This window comes from Cricetulus griseus, chromosome 2, assembly GCF_003668045.3.
Source record: "Cricetulus griseus strain 17A/GY chromosome 2, alternate assembly CriGri-PICRH-1.0, whole genome shotgun sequence".
NCBI classification, from domain to species: domain Eukaryota; kingdom Metazoa; phylum Chordata; class Mammalia; order Rodentia; family Cricetidae; genus Cricetulus; species Cricetulus griseus.
Window position 1 is genome coordinate 11985263 of NC_048595.1, and position 24297 is coordinate 12009559.

Here is a 24297-nt window from a genome sequence, read left to right on the forward strand (position 1 = left end):
AATGAGATCTGGTGCCCTCTCTGGTCTGCAGGTGTACATGTAGGCAGAACACTGTATACATAATAAATAAATAAATCTTTAAAAAAAAGAAAAAAAGAAAAGGAAAAACACAGAAGGAGTATGCCACCATACCTAGCCAAAAACAAACAAACAAACAAACAAACAAAAAGCCTTTAAAAAATGTTTTACAGGATGGCTCCACAGCGAATGGTACCATCTCCAAGCCTGATGATTTGATTCTAATCTCTAGGCTCCCAGAGTAGAAGAGAACCGACTCCCACAATCCTCCAATCTCTTGACATGCTGTAGCATATGCATGCAAGAACACACACCAGGGCTGGAGAGATGGCTCAGAGGTTAAGAGCACTGATTGCTCTTCCAGAGGACCTGGTTCAATTCCCAGCACCCACATGGACCTAGGTTAAGTTGGTCCCCAGCATTCACACTGGGTGGCTCACGACTGCCTGTAACTCCAGCTCTAGATCTGATGTCTTCTACTGGCCTGTGGCACCTGCACACACATCACACATGAACACACGTATACATAATAAAGATGAAACCAGGCGGTGGTGGTGCACATGTTTAATACCAGCACTTGGGAGGCAGAGGCAGGTGGCCAGCCTGGTCTGTACAGTGAATTCCAGGACAGCCAGGGCTACACAGAGAAACCCTATCTCGAAAAACAAACAAAAAGTAAAAATGAATCTTGAGAAAGAAAGACCAGCCGCCTAATGGATTACAGCAGCTGGCAAGCACAAGGAAAGAGAGATGGGGCCAGGGCTGCCGTATCTCCTTCAGGAGATGCCACCAATGACTTTCTCCCAGCAGGTGCCACCTCCCTGTAATGCCACAGGTTGGACAAAACCTTCAGCCTACGGCCATTGGGAGATATTTCAGATCCAAATCATAGCAATCAGGAATTCATTTTACTTTACTCATTTTTAAAAAAGAGATTCCCCAGCCGGGTGGTGGTGGCCCGTGCCTTTAATCTTTAATCCCAACACGCGGGAGGCAGAGGCAGGTGGATCTCTGAGAGTTCAAGACCAGCCTGGTCTACTATAGCTAGCCAGGACAGCCTCCAAAGCCACAGAGAAACTCTGCCTCGAAAAACCCAAAAAAAAAAAAAAAAAAAAAAAAAAAGATTTCCCTTTGCCCGTGTGTATGTATGTATGTATACCGTGTGTGTGCAGTACCTATGGCATCCAGAAGAGGACACCAGATCCTGGAACTGGAGTTACACAGAGTTGTGGGCTACATGTGGATGGGGGAATTGAACCCAGGGTCTCTACAAGAAGCAGCCAGTACTGAGCTGTGCTTGTGCCCTATTTGTTTTCTTCTTGAGACAGGGTCTTGCTGTGTTGCTCAGGCAGTTTCTTGAGCTCCTGAGAATGCCTCTCTGTGGTCTGGGCTCTCTTGCATTTCATCCATGTGCTCAAGTACTGCTGTGTTTTATTCTCATCTCTGTAAGTGTTTTGCTGTGTGACACCATAATTGTCATTTTAGCGTTAACAAGCATCTGGTGGTTCCTGCTATTTTGACAGTCAGTGGTTAGTATCCTGAACAGCTCTTTGGGACATCCGGACCCTTTCTGTTGGGTGTGTGCCAAGGAGACAGCAGACGCTGACTCATGGGGAGGCGCAGCCCACAGATGCAGTGAGTTGTTCGCAGAGCTATCCTTCAGCAGGCTGCTAGGAATATATATCCCCACTGCCTATCCTCAGGACGGTGGAGCCCCTGCACTTCCCTGTGTATCCAGCAGGGGGAGCCACAGAGGCTGAGGTTAAGAACAGTTCCCTGCTGGTAGAAGACACAAGTGTGTGTGTGGGGGGGGCACGACACGACACGACAGACAGAGGTAGGCAGAGACAGAGAGACAGACAGAAATAGCAACACACAGAGAGAGGATGAGAAAATAAGGGGGATTGGAAAGATGGTGAGAGAAAGAGAGAGGGAGGCAGGCGGGAACCAACAAAGAACACAGTCCCCAGGGCCCTGGGCTGTCCCATGCTCCGGAGCAGGGGTTCTCCACCTTCCTAATGCTGCAGCCCTTTAATACAGTTCCTCAACTTGCAGTGACCCCCAACCATACAATTATGAAGTATACCATATGAAGTAGTCGCTGCTACTTCATAACTGTAATTTTGTTACTGTTATGAATCTTTTTTTTGGGGGGTGGCTACCATGTGGATGCTTGAACATGTGGTTCAAGACAGGGTCCCTCTGTGTAGCTTTGGAGCCTGGTCTGGAACTGACTCTGTAGACCAGGCTGGCCTCGGACTCACTGAGCTCCTCCACCTGCCTCTGCCTCTTGATTGCTGGGATTAAAGGTGTGCACCACCACTGCCCGGCTACTGTTATGAATCACAATTTAAGTGTCTGATATGTGACCCCGAGGGGTCTCAATCCACAGGTTGAGAGCCACTGATCTAGAGCCTTAAAGGCTGAAGGCTAGACTGACTGGTTCTTAGAGATTTGGAGACGTTACAAGACACTGTGGCAATGAGCTGGGGGTTTGTTATTATTGTTTTCTTTTCTTTTAAAGATTTATTTATGTATTTATTTATTATGTATACAGTGTTCTGTCTGTATGTATACCTGCAGGCCAGAAGAGGGCACCAGATCTCATTTCAGATGGTTGTGAGTCACCATGTGGTTGCTGGGAATTGAACTCAGGACCTCTGGAAGAGCAGCAGGTGCTCTTAACCGCTGAGCCAACTCTCCAGCCCTATTTTGGTTTTTCAAGACATGGTTTCTTTGTTTAACAGCCCCTGGCTGTCCTGGAACTTGCTCTATAGACCAGGCTGGTCTCAAACTCACAGAGATTCCCCTGCCTCTGCCTCCTGAGTGCTGGGATTAAAGGTGTGCAGCACCACTGCCTGGCTGTTTGAATTTTTACCTTCCCTTTTAAAGATCTTCCTGTAGGGTGGGATGTCTGAGTCTTGGGGTAAGCTAGTCCTGACATCCCTAGCCCATGTTTTTCTTTCATTTTTCTTTTTTTAATTTAAATTAGAAACAATCTTATTTTACATGCCAATCCCAGTTCCCTCTCCCTCCCATCCTCCCATACCCCCATCCCACCCTTCTTCTGCTCCATAGAAAGTGTGAGGCTTCCCACGGGGATCATCAAAGTCTGTCACATCATTTGGGGCAGGGCCTACGCCCTCCCCGGTGTGTCTAGGCTGAGAGAGTATCCCTCTATGAGGAATGAAGCCCATGTTTTTTCAGTGTAAACATTATTGCTTTAACTAATTTCTTTCTCATGTGTGTGTGTGTATGTACAGAAGACGTAGGACAACTTGCAGGAGTCAGCTTTTCTTTCCATCACATAGGTCCTGGATGCAGAACTTGTTTTCAGACTTGTCAGCAAGTGCCTTTAGTAACTGAGCCATCTTGCTAGCCCTGTTTTTCACTGTTTTCTAAAGATTTGTTTTATAATTTTCATTTGTGTGTGTGTGTGTGTGTGTGTGTGTGTGTGTGTGTGTGTGCGCGCGCGCGGGCGCGCGCGCGCGCGCGCACGCGCGCACACACATGAGTGCAGGTGCCAACAAAGGCCAGCAGAGGGTGTCAGATCCCCCGGAGCTGGAGTTACAGGTTTCTTCAGTTACTTTTCTATTGCTGTGATATAAAACACAGTACCAAGGCACCTTATGAAGGATTTATTAGGCTGGAGCAGATGCTGGGGGTGAACCTCAAGCACAAACCAGAGAGAGCGCACTGGGAATGGTGCCGGTTTGAAACCTCAAAGTCCGACACCCCCCGCCTCCCGTGACACACACACCTCCTCAAGCAGAGCCATGCATCCTAAACCTATCTACCCAACAGTTCCACCTACGGGAGGCATTCTCACTCAAACCACCACATTGGTAATTGTGAGTCACAGGACATGGGTGCTGAGACCCAAATTGGTCCTCTCTGGTCACTAAGCTTTTTGAGGTAGGATCTATGTAGTCTTGGCTGACCTGGAACTCACTAGAGTGACTTTCTGCCTTTCCCTCCTGAGTGCTGGGATTACAGGGGTGCACTACCAACGCCAGCCAAAATGGACAGTTTTATGTGCCCCTTACTCTTGTTGTTTGGGTGCAGAGCAGAGATGGAATCCGGGACCTCCTGTGTGCTACATAAAGAGAGCGTCTTTCCTAGCAGACTTTCTTCAGGACAAAGCCTTCTGATCAGTGGGCTGGGCTTGGTGACCGGGGTGAGGGGTGAGGGGCAGAGGGGAGGGGGACGGGGATGGGGACCGGGAAAAACAGGGCAGCAGGTACGAATGAATACTGGTGGGTAGGAAGTGCCAGCAGCCTTTGAAGCCAGCCCCTGAGGGCTAGGGCCTGGAGATCAGCTGGACAGAGTACTGGAGCCAGACCTCTGCCCCCCAGTCTGCCCTCCCACGTCCTGTCCTGCAGACAGCCCATGGGCCTCTTTCTGCAGCAAGCAGAGGCAGGGCCCTCGGTCCACAGCCAAAGCTGGTTGCCAGGTCAGGGCCTCCTGGGCAGAGGCAGGCATCTCAGAGAGAGGTGCACCCTGTGAATTTGCCTGGAGGGGGCAGGCGGAGAGTGAGGCACGGGGCCCCTTGGAGGCCTTCTGCAATATTGTTTGCTGCCTGGCTGCATGTGCCAGATCAGCCCTGGCTTCCAGTGTGTAGCCTGGACCCTCTGCCAGCAGAGTCCTAATGTACAGGGAGCATCCTTCCTCTGTTTATTTTACCTCCTTTGTTTTTGATTTTTGGGGTTTGGTTGTTGTTGTTTTGGTTTGGATTGGTTTTTGGTTTTTGGGGTGGCGTTTCTCCGTGTAACAGCCCTAACTGTCCTGGAACTTGCCTTGTGGATCAGGCTGGCCTTGAACTCACAGAGATCCATCTGCCTCTGCTCTGCCTCCCCAATGCTGGGATTAAAGGTGTGCACCACCACTGCCCCACATGCTCCTTTGTGTTTTGAAGGCAGGGTTCTCACTGTATGGTTTTGGCAGGCATGGCACTCACTATGGAGACCAGGCTGGCTACGAACTCACAGAGCTCTGCCTGCCTGTGTTCTGTCCCGAGTGCTGGGATTACTGATGCAGCACCAGGCGCGGCTTCCTGCTCTCCTCTGTGAGTGGTGCTAGCCGTGGCTTCCCCTGTATGGTAAGACTTGGCACTGGAGATCTCAGAGGCCCGGTCCACACTTCACTCGGGATGCCTACTCTTGGCCTCAGTGTCTGGAGTCCTTAGGGGCTGGAGGGAAGGAAGCCCTGTGCTTTGGCGAGAAGCTCCGACGACAAAACCACCATTGTCTATATCATCTCCCAGAGCACAGCCTGTTGCATGCACCAGCTTTATCCCTCTGGGCTGGGCTCTGTCATTGTCACTGTCATCCCTGTTGGCAGCTGAAGCAAGAAGCCTTCCTAGATTCATGGTATGTGGCTAGGAAACATATGAGTTTGGGTCAGCAAGTTGGCTCAGCAGATAAAGGTGCTTGATGACCAAGCCTGGTGACCTGCGATCAATCCCCGGAACCCACAGGTGGAAGGAGAGAACCTGCTCCTGGGATTCCCTCTGACCCCCACACAGGCACTGTGGCACACACAGCCCCTCCTGATAAATAATAAATAATATATTAAATACATGCTAATGTATAAATGAATTTCCTCTCTGTCTGAGGCCCAGGGACCATAGTGGCTCAGCAGCAATGAACACACTATGCTTTCTAAATTTACTGTCCAAGACTTTGAAAAGAGCCACAGTCCTCAACTGAGTCTCTACCTGGGCAGGACTTGAACCTGGAGCATCTTGTAGCATGAGCCCCGAGGGAATGCTGTGTGTGGGACAGTACGAACCCCAGAGAGCTCATGGCCAGGGGCTCTCCTACACACCATGGCTGACCTTGAATCAGATGTGGCCAAGAACAGCCTTGAATTCCTTGTCCCCTCCTCCTCTGAATGTTGGGGTTTCGGGCACCATTCCCGCTGCTTATGCAGTATGGGGGTCCAGCTCAGGGTCACATCAATGCTGGCAGGTGCTCCATTGACTAAGTTATGTACCTCCCCAGTCCCAACTCTGCCCCCCCTTTTTTTTCCCTGGACATAAGGGTTTCACTATGTAGCTCAGGCTAGCCTCCTCGGCTGCCATCCTCCTGACTGAGCCCCTCACCCTTCCAAGGGACTGCTGGGATTATAGGTGTGCACCGCCGCACGCAGCTAGCTAGAACAAGGCAAATGAAAGTAAACACTGTGATGAAGAGTCCACGGTGACAGACAGGACAGGCTGACAGGATGAACGAGGTGCAGGGTGGACCTGCATGGTGGAAGAACACAAATGACACATGGAGACACCTGATCCAGGATGGGCTTTGGGTCCAGGTCAATGCTATAGGTCTTGCCAGGCTTGTGTGGGGCTCTGGGTTCCATCCGAAGTCCTAGAAATAAAAGAAGGGAGGGAGGGAAGGACAAACATTTCTTTTCTTTTTTATAAATATTTTTTAAAGATTTCACCGGGCGTTGGTGGCGCACGCCTTTAATCCCAGCACTCGGGAGGGAGGCAGAGGCAGGTGGATCTCTCTGAGTTCGAGACCAGTCTGGTCTACAAGAGCGAGTTCCAGGACAGCCTCCAAAGCCACAGAGAAACCCTATCTCGAAAAACAAAACAAAACAAAATATTTTATTTGTTTATTATGTATACAACATTCTGCTTCCGTGTATATCTGCACACCAGAAGGGGGCAGTAGATCTCATAACGGATCATGTGGTTGCTGGGAATTGAACTCAGGACCTCTGGAAGAGCAGTCAGTGCTTTTTGTTTGTTTGTTTTTTTGAGACAGGGTTTCTCTGTGTAGCTTTGGAGCCTATCCTGGCACTTGCTCTGGAGACCAGGCTGGCCTCGAACTCACAGAGATCCGCCTGCCTCTGCCTCCCGAGTGCTGGGATTAAAGGTGTGCACCACCATTGCCCTGCCCAGCCAGTGCTCTTAACCTCTGAGCCATCTCTCTAGTCCGAGACAAACATTTCTAGCATCTTCCCCCAAAATGGTTTTTGATCGTGGGGTGTGACGGCCTATGTCTGAGCACTCAGGAGGTGGAGGCAGGAGGATTAGGCTACATTGAGACTCCCTCTAAAACTTCTTTTTTAAATCAACATCATCTGGGCTTGGAGGCTCATCTCTGTCGTGACACCACTTGGGAAGGGAAGAAGAGGTTTGAGGATTGCCTTGAGTTTGAGGCTAGCCTGAGCTACAATGCTAAAAAAGAGGAGGAGGGGAGAAAGAAAAAAAAAACAACCCCCCCCATGGTGAGCCATGTGGCCATCACGTGCCCCCTGACTTCACGAGCTGAGGACTCTGTTTACCTCTGTGGTGTTCTTGCCCCAAGCCACAGCAACTCCTGCTTCGTCATCAGACACACCCAAATTGCAGGGTCGTCTACAAAATGCCGACCAGAATGCCTCAAAATTGCCCAGGTCAGGAAAAAGAAAAAAGGGAAAACTGAGAAGCCAAGTCCGACCGACAGCAAAGTGAGAGGGTGGACAGGGATGGCACATGTGGCCAACACACCCGGGATGCCTGTGACAGGCAACTTGAAGTCACACAGGCTCAGTGCAAAGGAGGGAAGCCCACCTGGGCTTCTGGGCAGGTCCAGAAACTTAAACTCGATACAGCTCTGGGGCAAATGGTGCAGCAGCTCGGTTGGGAGGGTTTCCCTCTTGCACAAAGCTGTGTCCACCCCCAGGACCGCATGAACCTGCCGTGGTGGCACATGTCTGTACTGGGGGGTGGAGGCAGGAGGATTAGGAGTTCAAGCTCATCCTGGGCTATGTAGGGAGTTTGAGCTGGAGACCTTGCCTGAGCAAGGAGCATTAAGGAGATGTAGGCAAGAGGAAGCAAGACTCCTTCCTGTTCAGGGTCATCCTTGGTTACACTGTGAGTTTGAGCTAGCCTGGACTACCTGGCCCTGTCTAAAAACACTAATGAAACCAAAGAGACTGGGGTGTGGGCTTGGAGGTAGAGTGTATCCTTTGGAAATGGGTCAAGCAGGAGGAGGAAGAAAGAGACTATCCCACACCACCCTAGAGGCCTGCTCAGCATCCCTCCCTGGCTACCCAGCGCTAGGGCCACTAGCCTCTTCTGTTCCTCCCCTTTTTGGGGGGAGCAGAGTCTCACTACGTAGCTCTGGCTGTCCCGGAACTCACAGAAATCCACCTGATCCTGTCTCTCTAGTGCTGGGGTTACAGGTGTGCACCACCATGTCTGGGGCCCCTCGCATTCTAAGCCCTGAAGGGCCTGAACCCCAACTGTTCACAGTCAATTCCCTGAGGTGTTCCACCCTCTGGGTCAGCAGGGGTGGCCAGCAGCTGCTTATACTCAGAGACCCATGGGACTCCAGGGCAAGCCCTGTGTTGCTTGGTTCTCAGAACTGTGCACATGGCCTAGAGCTAGGGTTTGCATCTGAGTGTTCCCGGAGGCCAAGGTACTGAAGGGTCACAGCCTGAAGCAGTGTTAGAGGTGGTGGACAATGGCAAGTCTGCCTGGGAGGTATTAGGTGACTGGGGGTCATGCCCTTGGGGGATATAAGAGACCCTGTACCTCCCTGTCTGTCAGGCATGCCCACTATGAACTACTGGGCTGCCACAGGCTCAAAGCAGCAGGGCCAGGTGACTCTAGACTGAAACTTCTGGGGACTCAAACTTTTTTTCTTAAGTTGATTATCTCGGGTATTTTGTTGAAGTGACAGAAAGCTACCACACTTATTAGGGCCTATCAGTACACACTAGGCCTGGATCAGTCCAGAAGAAACCATGGGACCCAAGCTGGTCCAATTAGAGAATTCCTAGGACTCCAGCTGGAAATCCTGATGGTTTTCTTCCATGCAGGGCTGGTAGAAGCCTGTGGAAGAAGTAGTTGGTAAGTGTATAGGAAGGAAGTAATAGCAAGACCTGGAATGGAGAGACAGGAAGAGCTGGGTCTTCAGGGACAGCAATGGGCCACTTGGTCCAGCCGTGTCTGAAGCTCAGTTTCTTCCCTCACTTTTGTTGAGATCTGTCATGGGTTGAAAAATATCTGCGCTGTATGTGTATGTCCTTATTTCAGGGACTTGTGAATGCTACATCATTTTGTTTTTGTGTTTTCTTTTCTTTTTTCTTTTGAGACAAGGTTTCTCTGTGTAGCTGTCCTGGCACTCGTTCTGGAGACCAGGCTGGCCTCAAACTCAGAGATCCGCCTGCCTCTGCCTCCCCAGTGCTGGGATTAAAGGCGTGTGCCACCACCACCTGGCAAATGTTAATACTTCAAAGTGTATGTTGAGGGCTGGAGAGGTGGTTTAGGGGTTAAGTGCACTGGCTGGGACCTGGGTTTGGTCCCCATAGGGTGACTCACAACCATCTATAACTACAATTTCAAGGAATCTGTTGCCCTCTTCTGGCCTTGCCAGGTATTGTACGAAGGCAAAACACCTATACACACAAAATAAAGCATACACCTTTAATCCCAGTACTGGGGAGGCAGAGGCAGGTTGATATTTGAGTTCAAGGCCAGCTTGGTCTTCAGAGTGAGTTCCAGGACAGCCAGAGCTAAACACACACACACACACACACACACACACACACACACACACACACACACACACAAAACCCTGCTTCAAAAAACAAAACAAAAAATAAATAAATTAAATAAATCTCTAAAAAAATGCTTCTAAACAGAAGAACATGGAAAAAGTGTGACGGTAGATGGTTTTGCCAAGACTGTGGTAGTGTGATGGTCTAGGAGGACTCCAGATGAAGACAGAGGTTCACAACAGGAGGCGGACGAGGACATCAGTGGAACACGGGGATATGACATACTGGAATACAGCTGCAAGGGCAGTTCACTGGCAACCACCAGGCACACAGAGGCAAAGAGCAGTTCTCTCCGGAGACCCTGATGGCGCCCAGCATGACCTTCACCTGGAGCTCAGCCCAGGAAGCTGATTTTACAGCCTGAGCTCTGAGCTTCGGTGCACCTTCCACCCCACTCCCCACCCCCGCCCCTGTGGGTGGTGCTTTCTTAGCACAAGTCGCAAGAGGCAACTACAAAAACTCATGGAGTCACTTTAATATTCACGCCTGCTTGGATCTGACACTTTGCCACTTGGAGGGGAAGCACCAGGTTGACACACAGCCCCTCTGCCCTCAAGGCACCTGGGGACCAGTGTGAGTGAGAACAGCCAGCACCCTCATGTTAGGCGGAGCTCTCCAGGCAGAGAAGGCAGTGCAAAGGCCCTAGGGTCAGACGTCAAAGCAGAGGCAGCCAGGGCGTATTTACAGAACTGTTACCCAGCGCCTGCAGAGAAGCCCCCAGACACACAGAAGCCCACAGCACAGGAGCAGACCCAGCTGGGTGCCAGGGGAGCATCAGGCAGGCGGGTCCCCCAGCTTGCTGCTAGCATTGGTGACCCTCTTGTTCTCTCGGAGGTTTCGAAGTCGAGCGCTGAGGCTGCTGATCTCCTCCACGTGGGCCTGCGGTACCCACCCCTTCTCACCATCAGCGAGGCGCACACCCTCCAGCCAGCCTAGGAACACAGCAGTCAGTATCAGTGGCATGGAAGGGATGCCGGCCTGGGGCCAGGTGACATTACCATAGCATCACCAGCTCCCAGGAAGGACCCCATTTCCCACTCTCCCCCATTGCTCTCCATTCTCCAGTAGGAAGTTCTTCCTCTGGTATCACCAGATGCCCAAATGCTGTGGTTGGTCACCACTTGCATAACCTTCCCCTGTGACAGGTTGGTCACTGCCCCTCCTCCTCCTGCCCCTCAAAAGGGCTGTGGGGGAAGGCCTGGCTCTCACCATCACTGGTCCGGGTCTTCACTGCCAGGATGTCTGTCTTCTCCAGGGTCAACTCATCAGGCTGCAGGGCCTTGTAGGTCCTCACGCACTGGACCTGGGGGCGGTCTGAGAGCCAAGAGAGGGTCCAGGAGCCCCCAGGTCAGAGGTGGGAGGCAGCAGGGAGAAGACAATGGGGGAGGGGACCACAGTTGCTCCTCTGCCCGTCCTGGGCATGCATCTCCCTAAGCTGAGGCTCTTGGCCAAGGGCGCTGACCTCCCCACCCACTGTGACACCATGCGTTGATCTCTAGACTGCCACACAAACCCCAGATGCCCAGTGCGTGTTCCTCGACAGTTCTCTGAGTGTCTAAAGTTCAAATCCAAAGACCTCTCAGGATCCTCAGGCTTCCCGTGCGGACCCTGCCCTCTGGCTCACCTCCCTTCTCCCAGCCCTTTTCCCTCCAGTCCCTGCCACATGGGGCTTCCTTCCATGGTCCCTTGTGTCTCAGGGCCTTCTGCCAGGAGGCCCTCTCCACCCCTCAGGGCCATTTCCCAGCGGCCTCTGTCTGGAGTAGGGGGCTTGTCCTCAGCCTCAGTGGGACTCTGAGGCCATGACAGAGAGCTGTCCGGTTTCAGTTCTTTGTGACAGAGCAGATGGGCAGGGACAACGCAACAAGTTTGAGCTGGGAGTGCTGGCTCATCCTTGTCATACCAGTGCATAGGGAAACTGAGGCAGGAGGTTTGCTACAAATTCAAGGTTAGCCTGGGCTATACATCAACTGTCTCAGACAGGGAAGAAGGAAGGAAGGGGGACAGGGAGGGAGAGAGGGAGGGAAGGAGGGAGAGCGGGAGACCAGACCTGGCCCCATTCCCAGCTCTGCCAGCTGCTGGCTGTGTGACCTTGGGCAAATTACTTAACTTTTCTGAACCTCAGTTTTCAGAGGTGTGTGAAAAATGAAGACAGTGAATCTAGGTAATAGGATCACTGTGAGGATTAAATAAAATGTGTGAAATTACAGAGTCCAGTCCCTGGCCTGACTCCCCCATCTCAGACCTACAACCCAACGCCACCCGCCCCCCCCCCCCCCCCCCTCTGCTCAAACACCTTCCATGGCTACCTACTGCCCACTGCCAAGACCCTCACCATCTAGATGTAGCCTGGCTTGCCAGCCTCATATCACACCCAAGAGAGCTGCCTCCATCCCAACTGAACACCCGTCCACCCTGCTACCACCATCGTTCTACCCCTGCCCCCCACATACACTCTGTACACACCAGGCCTGCGTGATACAGACGGTTGTGGGCTCCAGACCCAGCTCTGTCCAGCCCGGAGGACACTAACCCTCTGAATCTCTCTCTCAGAGTCTGCAAGACGGGCTGCCTACTCACATGGGGTGTGTCTATGCACCCTGCTGAGCCCTGAGTGGTCATCAGAGCCACCCTAGAGGGTTCTGAGTCCTACCTTCTCCATCACAGGTGACCTGCTTGTCCTCCTGGGGGCTGGCTGGTCGCAAGGCTGAGATCCACCGTTGCTTCTCACTTCTACGGAGAGGAAGACATGGTTGTAACAGGCAAGGTACAGTGGCCCAGAGCGGGGTTGGGAACCCAGGCTGGGAGAGCCAGGGCTAGCGCCAGACTCCAGGCCTGTGCCCCACCCCTAGTGCTTCTGTATGTCAACTGTGGCCACCGTAGCCTCATGCCACCTCACTGATAGAGGGGCACAGTGGCTGGTGCCATCTGCCAGAATTTGGGCACTGCTCTGGCCATCCAGTCTTGCTCTGTGCCCCAGGGGTTCAGCGGGACCCTTGCTGAGGGTTTGGAGTGCTTACTCAGTTCGTGCTCTCAACAGCAGCTGGTGCCTGGCACGCTGCCCATGCAGCAGCCGGAGCAGGAATACGTGACCTGGGATGCCCTGCAGCTTCAGGCTCAGGTCTCGAACCTGCAGCTCAGCCATATTGGCATGGACGAAAACAGCAAACTTCCCGAGCCTGGAGGACAGACGACAACAGGGCAGGGAGGGTCGACAGAGCCCGGATCCTACCCTCAGAGCACCCCAGGACCAGGTGAGCCAATGGGAGGAGGAGGAAGGATCATTTGCTCTTCCAGGCCTGGCTTCACTGGCCATTTCCCAATAACCAGTAAGGCCCCCATCAGGGCATCCAAACAGAGCTCAGGGTGCTAAGGCAGGAGGATTGCTGTGAGTTCAACTGCCTGGATTTCTGCTGGCAGAAGGTAACAGAAGCCAGGCCCCCATCCCAGATACACTCTCAATTTTTTTTCTGTACCCTTCCCTGACTCCAGCTGGACTGCCATGTGGCCTGCACCAAGACAGCAGAAGCTGCTTCTCTGCCTGAAGTCAGAACCAGGTATTGCCAGGCCTGGAGGGTGGTGGTGGCGGGGCGGTGGGCTTGTTACCCTACACAGAATCAGGGCCCAGCTCTCCTCCTGCGACACCCCCACCCCCACGCACTAGAGGGAGCAGGACCCTCCTCTGCCTTCTGATTCCCGTGTCTGCCCCTCCTGAAGCACCTGCCACCTCTTGGCCATCTATGCTTACCTGCCTAAGAGCTTCTGGTCCCTCCCACCACTCCACCCTCCAAACCGGCCAGAAGCAGAGTGCTGCTCCTCTGCACACCCTACCCCTATCCTCAGAACAAGCCCAGCCTCTACGATGACTTCAACACCCCCACTCCCTTTTCTTGACTTCTCTTTGATTTGTTTGCTTATTTATTTAGAGACAGGCTCTCACGACAGAGTCCCTGTTGCCTGGAACTTGCTGTGTACAGGCTGCCCTCCATCTCTGTCTCTGCCGCCTGAGTGCCAGGACTAAAGGTGTGTGCCACCATCCTGGCATTCTAGTTTCTCCGCCAGTCAACAGCCTGACCTCTCCATCCCTCAGACACACTCTTCTGCCACAACCTTTTTTGTCTTTTCCAAACCACTTCTCAACACAAAACTCTTACTCTTCAAAACACAGCCCAGCCAGGCGGTGGTGGCACACGCTTTTAATTCCAGCACTCGGGAGGCAGAGGCAGCCAGATCTCTGTGAGTTTGAGACCAGCCTGGTCTACAAGAGCTAGTTCCAGGACAGCCTCCAAAGCCACAGAGAAACCCTATCTTGAACCGCGCCCGTTCCCCAAAACAAAAGAATCAAAATTCGGCCTAAGGGCTGGAGAGATGGTGCAGTGGTTAAGAGCACCTGTTGTTCTTTCGAGGAGATGGGTTCAGAACCCGACACCCACGTGGTAACTCACAACTGTCAGTAACTCCAGTTCTAGGGGATCTGATGCCCTCTTTTGGACTCTTTGGGCATTGCATAAACATGGTAGTACACAGACATACATGTAGGCAAAACACCCATACACATACAATAAATCTTAATTAAAAAAAAATAATCCCAGCACTTGGGAGGCAGAGGCAGGTGGATCTGAGTTTGAGGCCAGCCTGGTCTACAGAGTGAGTTCCAGGACAGCCTCCAAAGCTACACAGAGAAATCCTGTCTTGAAAAGAAAAGAAACAAAACAAAATAAAACAAAACAAAAGAAACAAAAAAACCAACCAAATAAGCCCCAATTTTCATCCCCTGGCAACTTTACTCTTTCCACCTTAGCCCATCTTCCCATTAAAACCCAGACAGGGGCTGGAAGGATGGCTGGTCAGCTAAAATACCTATTGCTCCTGCCCACTTTTAGGTCCCAGAACCTACACTGCATGCTCACAGCCACCTGTAACTCCAGCTGCAGAGCAATTCTACGCCTTTAGCCTCTGAGGGCACCTCCACATATCATATCCACGGAGACATATAAATAAGACAAACAAAAACAACCAAATGGTAGCCCATGCTTGTAACCTCAACACTCAGGAGGAGGAGGCAGGCAGATCTGTGTGAGTTCAAGACAAACCTGGACAATGTAGGGGGTTTCAGACCAGTGTGGAATACAGAATGAGACCCCGTCTTATAAACAACAAACACACAGCCCAGGCGGGGTTTGGTAATACACACCTTTAATCTTAGTGTTTGGTAGGCAGATCGCTGTGAGTCCTAGGCAAGCCCACTCTACATAGTGAGTTCCAGGCCAGCCAAGAGTTTCTTAGTAAGACCCTGTCTCAAAACTAAAACGTTCAACAACAACAAACAAAACCACAGCAATACAGGGGCACTTGACTGACTGAACCAATAAGGAATAAACTTATCTATTGGCATGAGAGACCTTGGGGTGGCAAGATGGCTCAGTGGGTAAAGGCACTTGCTGCCAACCCTGGTGACCTGAGTTTGATCCCCAAGACCCACGTGACAGAAGAGAAATGACTCCTACTTGTCGGCCTCTGACCTCCATGTGTGCACCGTGGTGTCACATATACACACAAAAATAAAATTAAATAAAAAAAATTAAAAGATATCTGCCTTTTCACCCCCTCTCCAGTCTTATGTGCCCCCCCTGCCCCGCCCAACTCTTTCTCTTCATCCTGCTCACTAGAAAAATCATAGCTGTGGGGGAAGACCTAGCAGGACAGCCAGGTGGCCAGACACCTCCTGGCTCCTTTACTCACTAGCGCCCTGACCTTGAGACTGACAAGGGAATCTGCTTGCCAGGGAGGTGTCTTCTGAACAGACAGGAATAGTCCATGCAGCGTGCCAGCACAGGGAAGCTGCTGGGTGCTTGCCACTTACCTGGCAAGAGCTGGGTCTGGCTGTGTGTCTGTCACTGCCTTAGGGGGCTCAGAGCAGTGACAAGCCATCAGGATGCAGTCTACCCCTCAACTCTGCCTGAGAGATGGACCTGCCTCACTGCTCTTGCTACAGAGCCTCTGAGGCCCCGTGGTTCAGCCTGGCACCAATGGAGGCTCTGAGGCCCTGTGGTTCAGCCTGGCACCAATGGAGGCTCTGAAGCTCTAGGAGACAAGCCCTGCACTGGAGAATGAAGAATGGCGTCTCCGACCTCCCTGGCCTCTCCCTCGCACTCACTCTTTCCTCCGGGACAGTAGCAGACAGTCATTGAAGAGGTGAAGGTACACGGCCTTGCTGGACAGCTTCAGCTTGGCGGGTGGCGCAGCGGGCAAGGGGGCCAACTCCACCAGCTCCCCGTGCCGCACCAGCCAGCGGGCCTGTGAGATCAGTGGAAAGATCTAGAGAAAGAGGCAGACAATGGGGAAGGGGTGCTGGGTAAGTCCAGAGCAGGGAAGGGAGGCCATGGGCAGTGACTGCTGGACCCCTGCCCCCAGAGGAAGGAGGAAGCAAGGGCTGTCCCTTACCTTGCCCTCAAAGTGGATCTTCTTACTCAGGTGGATGAGCTCCTCAGTCCTCTTCATGGACTGCACGCTGGAGTTGCATTCCTGCACCAGCTGGGGATGGGGTGGGGAGTCATTTGGGCTCCCACCAGGGGAAGAGGAGCCCACAGCTCTGGCCCCTAAGCTTACCTCCTTGAGTGCACTGAAGGCTTTGGTGGCCATGTCCTCATCTTGGGAGCCCGGTGCCGTCCGCTTCAAGATGTTCTGGTGGGAGAGAGACATGTTCTTGAGGGCTGTAGTCACTAGTAAGGCACCCATGTTCCTGTAAATAACCCCTCATTTGAGTCCCTTAAGCTGCTCCACTGAAACTCATTGGGTCGCACAGGAAAAACAAGGGTAGAAGGAGGGGCCACCGGGAAGAGGAAGGAGACCAGTGGGAGGGGACACAGGGAAAAGGCGGTTGAGTATGGCCTATGTATGTATGGAATGTCACAATGGAACCTGTTATGCATAATTAATATATGCTAATAAAAAGGAAGACAAACTTGATAAAACAACGAAAACATAACCACCAGTGGCAGGCCAGCCGCTCCCTCCCCACCGTTCCTGAAGTGAGCTACCTCCACCAGCATCTTGAGGCGGGTGACCCTCTGGAAGGGTAGGATGAGGAAGGAGGTGAGAGGCAGCCGCTGGCACACAGGAGACTCTTCTAGGCGAGCCAGGATGCCAGGGAACTTGGGGTTCTCTAGGCTGGACAGTGGGCAGGAATGTGCTGTCACAGGTGGGTCTCTCGACACACCTGCCCCATGCAGTGGTCTCACTTATCCCAGGAATTTCTTCCCAGAAGCCCTCGCCTCCCCGCCGGAGCCTGCCTCACCCAGTCCTCTGCACCTACACCTGCCCAAGCCTCCCGACCCCCAGCCCCGCAGAGCCCCTCCTACAGCAGGCGCTGGTAGGTGCGCTCCTGGTAGGCCTGGTTGGTGACGTAGGGCAGGTAGACCCGGCGGAAGGCAGGGCAATGGTGCAGAACAACGTCGCACACGCTGAAGCGCAGCACGTCGGCCTCTAGACGTTGTTCCAGATCGTGAAGAAACCTGGCAGTGAGCCAAGGTCAGGGACGGCGCCACTCCAGACCTCCGTTCCCACTCTTAGCCAGGCCAGGTCACTCCCTCACCTCTCGCTGGTGCTCTTGACTTCGGGCAGTTTGGAAAATAGCCATTGCTTGTCCTGAGTCCCCAGACACTCGCTCAGCTCCACGGAGCCTAAGAAGTGACCCACGGCCACAGACAGGCTATGGATGTAGGAGGCCTCCGAGGTGATCAGCTCAAATTTGGCCTAAGGGAGGGTGGAGGCAGGGTGGTAAGAGCAAAGCCGCCCGGTATCAAGGTCTCAAATCTCCCTCTATAGACCGAATGAGGCCTCTATAGACACCAATTCCCTGTCCCTTCCCAGACCTAGGGATAATCTGGCGCCAGGTGGGCGCGCCCGAAGCTGCCGCTGACAAGCTCTGCTACTTATAAGTCTTTCCCAAGAGTGTGCGATGCCCATGGCGCGCTCTGCTACGCCCAGCATCCGCCTTTGGCCCCGCCCCAAACAGGGAGTGTACTCTCGGTGACCCCGCCCCATGCTACCCCGCCCCGTTATTGACCCCGCCCTCTCCCCGGCTTCCCCTTAGGACTTCCAGGACCCTTACTTTCCCAGGTCTTCCCAGCTTCTCTCCACGTTGATAAAGCCTCACCCCTACTAAGTCCCTGAGCACATGCACCTGGCCCCGCCCCGTTTAGGCTCCGCCCCTCCCGATGCCTCTCCTACCTTCCCAGTCTTCTCCCTCACTCTCCGCTTTGACAGTCCCTGGGCCCAGCTGAGTCAACTGCTTCTGGCCCTGCCCTGTCATAGGCTCCTCCCTCCTGTTTAGACCCTGCCCAGGCTTTTCTCTTGGCTTCCTAGGTTTGCCCCCACCCACCCTGCAAGTTGACAGTCCCCATCGCCTGCTTCTGGCCGCGCCCATCCGTGGCTCCGCTCTACTCGCCCCCCTTTCCTGGCTCTGGGCTCCGAGTCTTTTCCCAGGACCTCCCACCCCTGCTCCACGTGGACAGCCCCTAACTCCCCGTGGGTCCCCATCTCCTGCCTCGAGCCCCGCCCTTCACCTCCTGCAGTTTGCAGTCGCGCAGGCTCAGCGTGGCCAGGACGCCGCTGCCGCGCACGTCGGGGATGTCCTGCCACAGCGAGAAGGTGGAGCCTCGGGCCGAGCGCTGCGCGCGGAAGGAGCTGCTCGGGGAAAGGTTGGCGCGCGGTGGCCCGGGCCCCTCCTCCGCGCCCTCCGCCCCGTCCCCGGGGCCCTCCTCCTCGCGCTGCTGCCGCCGCAACTCGCGCGCGCTGGCCACGTCGCTGTACTCCTGGTAGAGGACAGCTGGGCGGGGTGGGGGGGGAGAGCTCATTTACCCATGCCAGGAACACTAATTGGGCACCAACTGCATGCCAGCCCACCTGCTAAACACTGGTTCTGCAATTCTCTCCCTAGCACTCTGTCTCTACCTCCCAACTCCCTCAAAACAGTCTTCCCAGATCCCAACGCCCGGGCCCATCCCCCCTGATCCCCTCGCAGGGACTCTGCACCTACAGTTAAGGAGGAAGCGGGACTGGCGCCTCTCGGTGGCGCTGCTGGCATCCTGAGAGGTCTTTTCGTGCGTGTCCAGCCTAGGAAAGAGTGTCAGGACCTCTTTGCATCCCTCCCCAGCCCGAGCCCCAAGAGAGAGGTGGGTACCTGGGTTCCAGTAGACCACCGTGAACCTCATTTGGGTCGACAGGGGCTGACAGCGACACGCTGTCCACCCTCATCTCTGCTCTTCGAGATTCCCTCACAGGCAGTTTCCCTAGAGAAAGCAAGAGCTGGGAGTGGGCGATCCAGAGAACGACGCGTGTGGGGCACCCGGCTGATCACCTAAAGATGTTAACACGGGTGGGTAGGCTCTGTCCTACCCGCCTGGCTCAGGCTGCCCTCAGTGCCCGGGAGAATAGCTGGGTACCTTCCCGGGTGATTCCAGCACCTGACCCTGAAGTCAGAGCCCTGGTGGCCGTGCGCCCCAGGCGCAGAGATGAGTGCAGCCTTGTCATCAGTTCAGAGGCTGAGAAGCGCCTTCGCTCCTGAGCCTCAAGGCCCCCTCTGGTGTTTCCTGAAAACTCCTGTGGCTTGGGCTCCTCCGCACACAGAGCCTGCTCTTGTGCAGTCTGGCCAGTCTCCAGACTGGGGGTCTCCGTGCCACCAGTGGCCTCTTCATTATGATACACCTGCATCTTGCGCCCTAGGTGTGGGGATAAAAAAACAGCTGTCACCCACTGTAGTCTGTCCCATCTTCCTCCTTGTTGTGGTGGCATGGCCCTGGGCAACAAAATGAGATCCCCAGGGCAATGGGATAGCAGAGGTCCTGACTGTAGAGAGCAAGGGAACAGTGGCTGCCAGACTGGTTATGTAATGTTGGCAAGTCACTTGGACCCTATGAGCCATCTTTCCCTTGTCGTTAAAACTTGTCCTGTCCTTTGGGACACTCTGAAGTTTAAAGAGTTCAAAAGAGCCACCCAGTCCCTCCCCTAGCTGCCCCAAAAGGCCCACCCCCCACCAGGGTGACTCACAGGCTGACTTCTTCTCTGAGCCACCATGGCTGGCCCTGCGCTGGGGCTGCATGTGTTGAGAGCTCCAGGGTCCCACCAGAGTTGGGGGCTGGGCACCAGGGCAGTGGGGCCAGCTGCCAGCCCTGCTGGGTCTCATTCCTCCGCTGGTGGAGACATGGGTATCTGGGCCTCCTGGGGATGGCGGCCATAACAGTCCTTGGAGAGGGGCAGGGGTCGCCAGGGACCAACGGCTACCAGGAGCCCGTAGCTCCTCTGGAGCAATGGGGAAAAGGTCCACGCACACTGTACTTGGAGGATGCAGGGTGGGCAGTCCCACAAAGGACAGGCTTTCCTGCTGGCACACGGCTACTGGGCGGTGGGCAGTGCCAGGTGGTCCAGCCAGGTGAGGCTGGAGGGTTGCAGGTGGCCCACAGTCCATTCCTCCTTTGCTCTGCCACCCTCCGGGGCCTGCCATGGGAAGAGGGATCAGACCCAGATATAGTTCAACAGGGAGGGCCTGTGAGCCTCCATGTCCTGGAGGCCCCAACGAACCCTTTTGTACACAGGTACACAGCTACACAAACACACTCACAAGCCCATTTAGCAATCGTATTAGTCAGTACTTATTAAATAAGTAAGCACCCACGTAACACCTCACTTAATCTCCACCAGCCTTCAAAACCGATGCCGTTAACCCCATTTTGTGGGTGAGGGAAGTGAGGCACACAGGTGGTTGTCTACCAAATGGTAGTGCCAGGATTCCCACACAGGCTCCCGCATCTGCGTTTTAGCCACTCCATACATTCTCTAACACACATACAGATAACATAGGTGGTCACACAAATTCATGTTCCAACACACAGCCACACAGTTTCTTCCGCAGATAACTTGAGACATCTCAAATGCGGATGTATGCCCACATACTTTCTTGTTTTGTTTTGTTCCACAGGCTTAGAAACTTTCTCTCAGTGACACACACCGACACCTTGCCTTACACACACACTTCCTCACACTGTTCCAGGCATACACACACACACACACACACACACACACACACACACACACCAGGATTCAGATACATACGAGACCTAATGTCCTTGTTCTGACGTTATCCACCCCCTTCCATACCCAGACTTGAGGCCTTCATGCTGAATGATGCCTACATCCTTGCCAGGCTGGCTGGGAGGGTCACAGACTGGCAGGCGGGCCACCACCCAGATTAGTCCCTCCCAGGGAAGAGCATGGAGATGCCCAATCCCCAGTTTGGGATGACAGAGGGGCTTATCCCCATCCCAGCTCCCAGACACTAGATCAAGCCAGGCAGAATGGGCCGTTTCTGGGCAGAACGCCATCCCCAGGCAGTCTGCCAGCAACCCCAGGACAGAACGATGAGCCCAGAGGTCCAAGCCCCTTCAGCCTCTGCCCCGGAGCCCTCTGTGGCCTCCCTCTTGCCCCTCACCTCTTCAGCAGAGACCGAAGCCTGCTGCTGATGCTGCCTGCCTGCTCCGGCAGGGGAAGCCCTCTCTCTGCCCAGCTGGCTGGGGGAGATCCCACCCAGACAAAGGGTTTGATTCATCAAACCCTGTGGTGAGGCGAGGAGAGGGAGGGAGCAGGCAGCGGGCTGGGGCTGGGCGGGGGCCTACACTTGCCTGGCTGCGTTGTGGGCAGTCTGGGCAGCAAGGACCCCTGCAGAGGCCCCCGCGGGCCAAAGGGGCAGTGGCCAGTCTGAAGAAACAAGAGGGAGACCCAGAGAAATAGCGGCCTTGGAGACAACAGCTCTGGAACCGACTCTGAGACACTGAGGGAGAGAAACCACAGAGGCCGAGACATTTAAGGCCCAGAGCCTGAGACAACCGAGGATTTCCGATGGCTCCAGATGCTCAGGCAGATGGGAAATTCAGGGAGCAAACAAACAAACAAACAAAAACAGGGAGACAGATGAACAAATAATAGCTCATGCTCAGTGGGGTTGCCAATCTGGTGGGAGAGCCAGAAAAACAAAAGTGGCTATAATCTGAGTTGGCAAAAGACAAGCCAGTTTGCCCTAACCCAGGAGGGGGCTGGGCCCGGCTCCATCTGAGTATGCCAGGAAGGCTTCCTGGAGGAGGTCCCAGATCACTGTTGCAAGACTGAAACCCTCAAGGACCCAGTACAAAGAGATGGGCAGTAATCCCCTGCCTGAACCAGAGACAGCACCTGGGCACATTGTAGAGCACTGTTGGGTCCCCACTGCACCCCAGCTGCTTTTCCCAGTACTCCTGGCTTGGGGAGCCTGAGGGAAAGGCTGACTGGTCCTCAGGGGCCCTCCCCCAAACAAAAACAGCAGCTGTACCTCACTCACTCGCTCACTCCCTTGTTTAGCCTTTGCTCCTCAAGTGTATAGTGCCCATCTGGGTAAGTCACTGTGAACCTTAGCCAGCAAAGTAGGAGAGCTAGTACCGACTTCCTAACTGCTAATACAGGAATTAGCGGTGGTGCACAGGAGGTGCCTCGGGCCGGGGCATGGTGGGATCCCTGTCATCGATAGGCAGTCCCCCAACTGTGGTTATTTTCTCAGTCTTTGGCAGGGGATGGCTTGGGCCAGCAGCCGGAGGTAGTAGCAAGTGGGAGGAGACACAGCCAGCTTCTGTCCCCACAAGGGTCTCTTCTAGATGTAAGAGCATACCCCACCCTAGAAGCCCCTAGGGAACAGGAAATGAGCCCTTCTCCCGTGATTTATAAGGCTAAATAAACAAAACGTTGAAACTTAAGGCAGGGGCGTCTTCAAATACGTTCTCAGAGAAGGTTGGGGGAGCTGAGGGAATGGGCAGGGCTTTCTGGAAAAAGGATAAAAAAGGGTGGCAGAGAGTGACAGAGTGCTCAGGCCCAGGGGCCATGGGAACGGTCCATCAAGCTGGCATGCCAGTCCAGTCGCTTTTCAGGGCTCAGCCCACCCAGCCTTGGTATGGGTGATTCGGGCCCAGAGCTGGATTTAATAACACATAGCTCGTTTCTGTTAATATAAAATGTCAGGGAGCACTGGCTTCAGGTGGCTGGCTCCAGATGGGACCCCACGACAGACCAGTGCTCACAAGGCAAGGCTCACTCTGGAAACCAGGGTCAAGGCCCTGGGTTGACACTGACCAGCCCTGTGAGGCCTTAGGCAAATTATAAGTCCTTCCTTGAGCCTTGGTATCCTTGTGTGTCAAGCGACCCTAAAGTCCCCCAGAAGCCTCCTCTATGAAACCCATGTCATAGGTGTCTCTGCAGACTGAGAAGGATTGGCAGAGGCCAAGAAGTGGTCTGTTCAGGGGCACTACTAGTTAGAGAGGGCAACAGGTCTGTCTAGCATCCCTGGGCACTGCTGCTGTGTGGGACAGTACCTTTGGCCTTTCCCTACCTTCTTAGTACCCCTTGGCTCCCTGCTCAGAGAAACAGAGACCCTGCCAGAATCCCTTGATCCTTAAGGGACAAAATCTAGTAGGAGGTCCTGCCTGAAAAGGGGGTTCCAAGTCAAGCAGAGCCCCAGGAGGCAAAGAACAGGTTGGAGCCAGAAACAGCAAGCGGGCAGGCGGTACAGCACAAAGGACTCCCTCGGGACACAGCAAGAGGAGGATGGGCTGCTGACCCAGGGCCCTACCTCAGCCAGGGAGCTCCTCTGTCCAGCGGCTGGTACACTCCAGGGCTCCAGGCCACCCTGGGGGCAATGGGGTTGTAGCCAAGTCCTCAGAGGACCATGCCAGCATGGCTCCAATGCTGGGCAATGCAAGCTCCTGGGTATTGTGTGGGGCAGGGAGGGGGGAAGGCGAGGGTGAGGGAGCCTCGCAGAGGCAGGCTGTCTCGACGTGCCTGCTCCCCGCCCCCCTTCCCCAGAACCGGTTTGGCCAGTCGGGTACAAGAGGGGGCTGGAACAATGGGAGTCCTATGCCTCCCAGAGGCTCTGAGGGACCCCAGACAGCTGCCTAAAGATGGGGTTAGCAGAGTCCTGCTCCTAAGAGGTAGGCCACCCCTCTTTGGAGCTTCCCAAGTACTAGGGATAGGTGGGGACTTTGTGGGAGTGGAGGACATCCTAGAAGCTTTGCAAAGGAGCCTCCAGACCTGGAACCCCCCTCCCCCAGGGATCCTGAGACCTCCTCTGTCCCTCACTGTAAATTGGGAAACAGAAGTCAATCTTGAAAGTTAGTTATCTTTTAGATGGTTCTTCCAGCATGGCCACTCCTTACCAGTGACCCTTGCATGCTGGAATGACCAGCCTCTATGTCTTCAGCAGCTGCCTCCCCAGTGAAATCTTCCCAGAGTCCAGCCTCCTGGAGGGAATTCTCAGTAAAAGGTCAAGGAAACAGCTGAAATCAAGGCAGCCTCCATAACTGTGTGTGTGTGTGTGTGTGTTTCATGCTCTGTGCCAGGCACACAACTTGGCCAAGCCTGTGGAAAAGGTAAAGCTGCTACTTCCTTCCAGTGTACTTGCATGTGTCGGTACCAGCTCTCCTGCTTTGCTGGCTGAGGTTCACAGTGACTTACCCAGATGGCCACTATAGACTCGAGGGGCAAAGGCTAAATAAAGGAGTGTGTAGGGTGTGTACAAAGATGATGCCCACAGGGTTAATAACCGGTACACTTCCTGTGTGTAAAGCAGTTCACATGCAAGGGTTCACTTATTGTCCATCACGACCCTGTGAAGCCCATACGGTGACTGCTACCATGTAGCAGGTGCATACA

The 24297-nt window shown here is 54.0% G+C and overlaps 1 protein-coding gene across 1 annotated transcript; it reads right to left on the reverse strand.

Moving 5' to 3' along the window:
- Window positions 1–10028: 10028 nt before the first annotated feature.
- Window positions 10029–21188, reverse strand: Arhgef19 (Rho guanine nucleotide exchange factor 19). Its single transcript, XM_027399909.2, has 16 exons — window positions 21059–21188; window positions 19621–20067; window positions 19017–19292; window positions 18755–18863; window positions 18611–18687; window positions 18138–18400; window positions 17165–17325; window positions 16932–17084; window positions 16611–16740; window positions 16180–16254; window positions 16015–16104; window positions 15728–15888; window positions 12591–12749; window positions 12224–12303; window positions 10783–10887; window positions 10029–10505 (listed from the first exon to the last, which is right to left on the reverse strand). The coding sequence occupies exons 2-16, from the start codon at window positions 20036–20038 to the stop codon at window positions 10348–10350; spliced, it is 2415 nt and encodes an 804-aa protein (XP_027255710.1). The 5' UTR covers window positions 20039–20067; window positions 21059–21188; the 3' UTR covers window positions 10029–10347.
- Between the last annotated feature and the right edge of the window lie 3109 nt (window positions 21189–24297).

What these genes read in the sequence shown, in the direction of transcription:
- Arhgef19 (XM_027399909.2), bottom strand. Translation starts at nt 20,038, where the DNA reads ATGGACTGTGGGCCACCTGCAACCCTCCAGCCTCACCTGGCTGGACCA. An exon ending in CTCAGAGAAGAAGTCAGCCT is followed by an intron (nt 19,293 to 19,620) that starts GTGAGTCACCCT and finishes CCCCACACCTAG; the next exon opens with GGCGCAAGATGCAGGTGTAT. An exon ending in GCCTCAAGATGCTGGTGGAG is followed by an intron (nt 16,255 to 16,610) that starts GTAGCTCACTTC and finishes CTCTCCCACCAG; the next exon opens with AACATCTTGAAGCGGACGGC.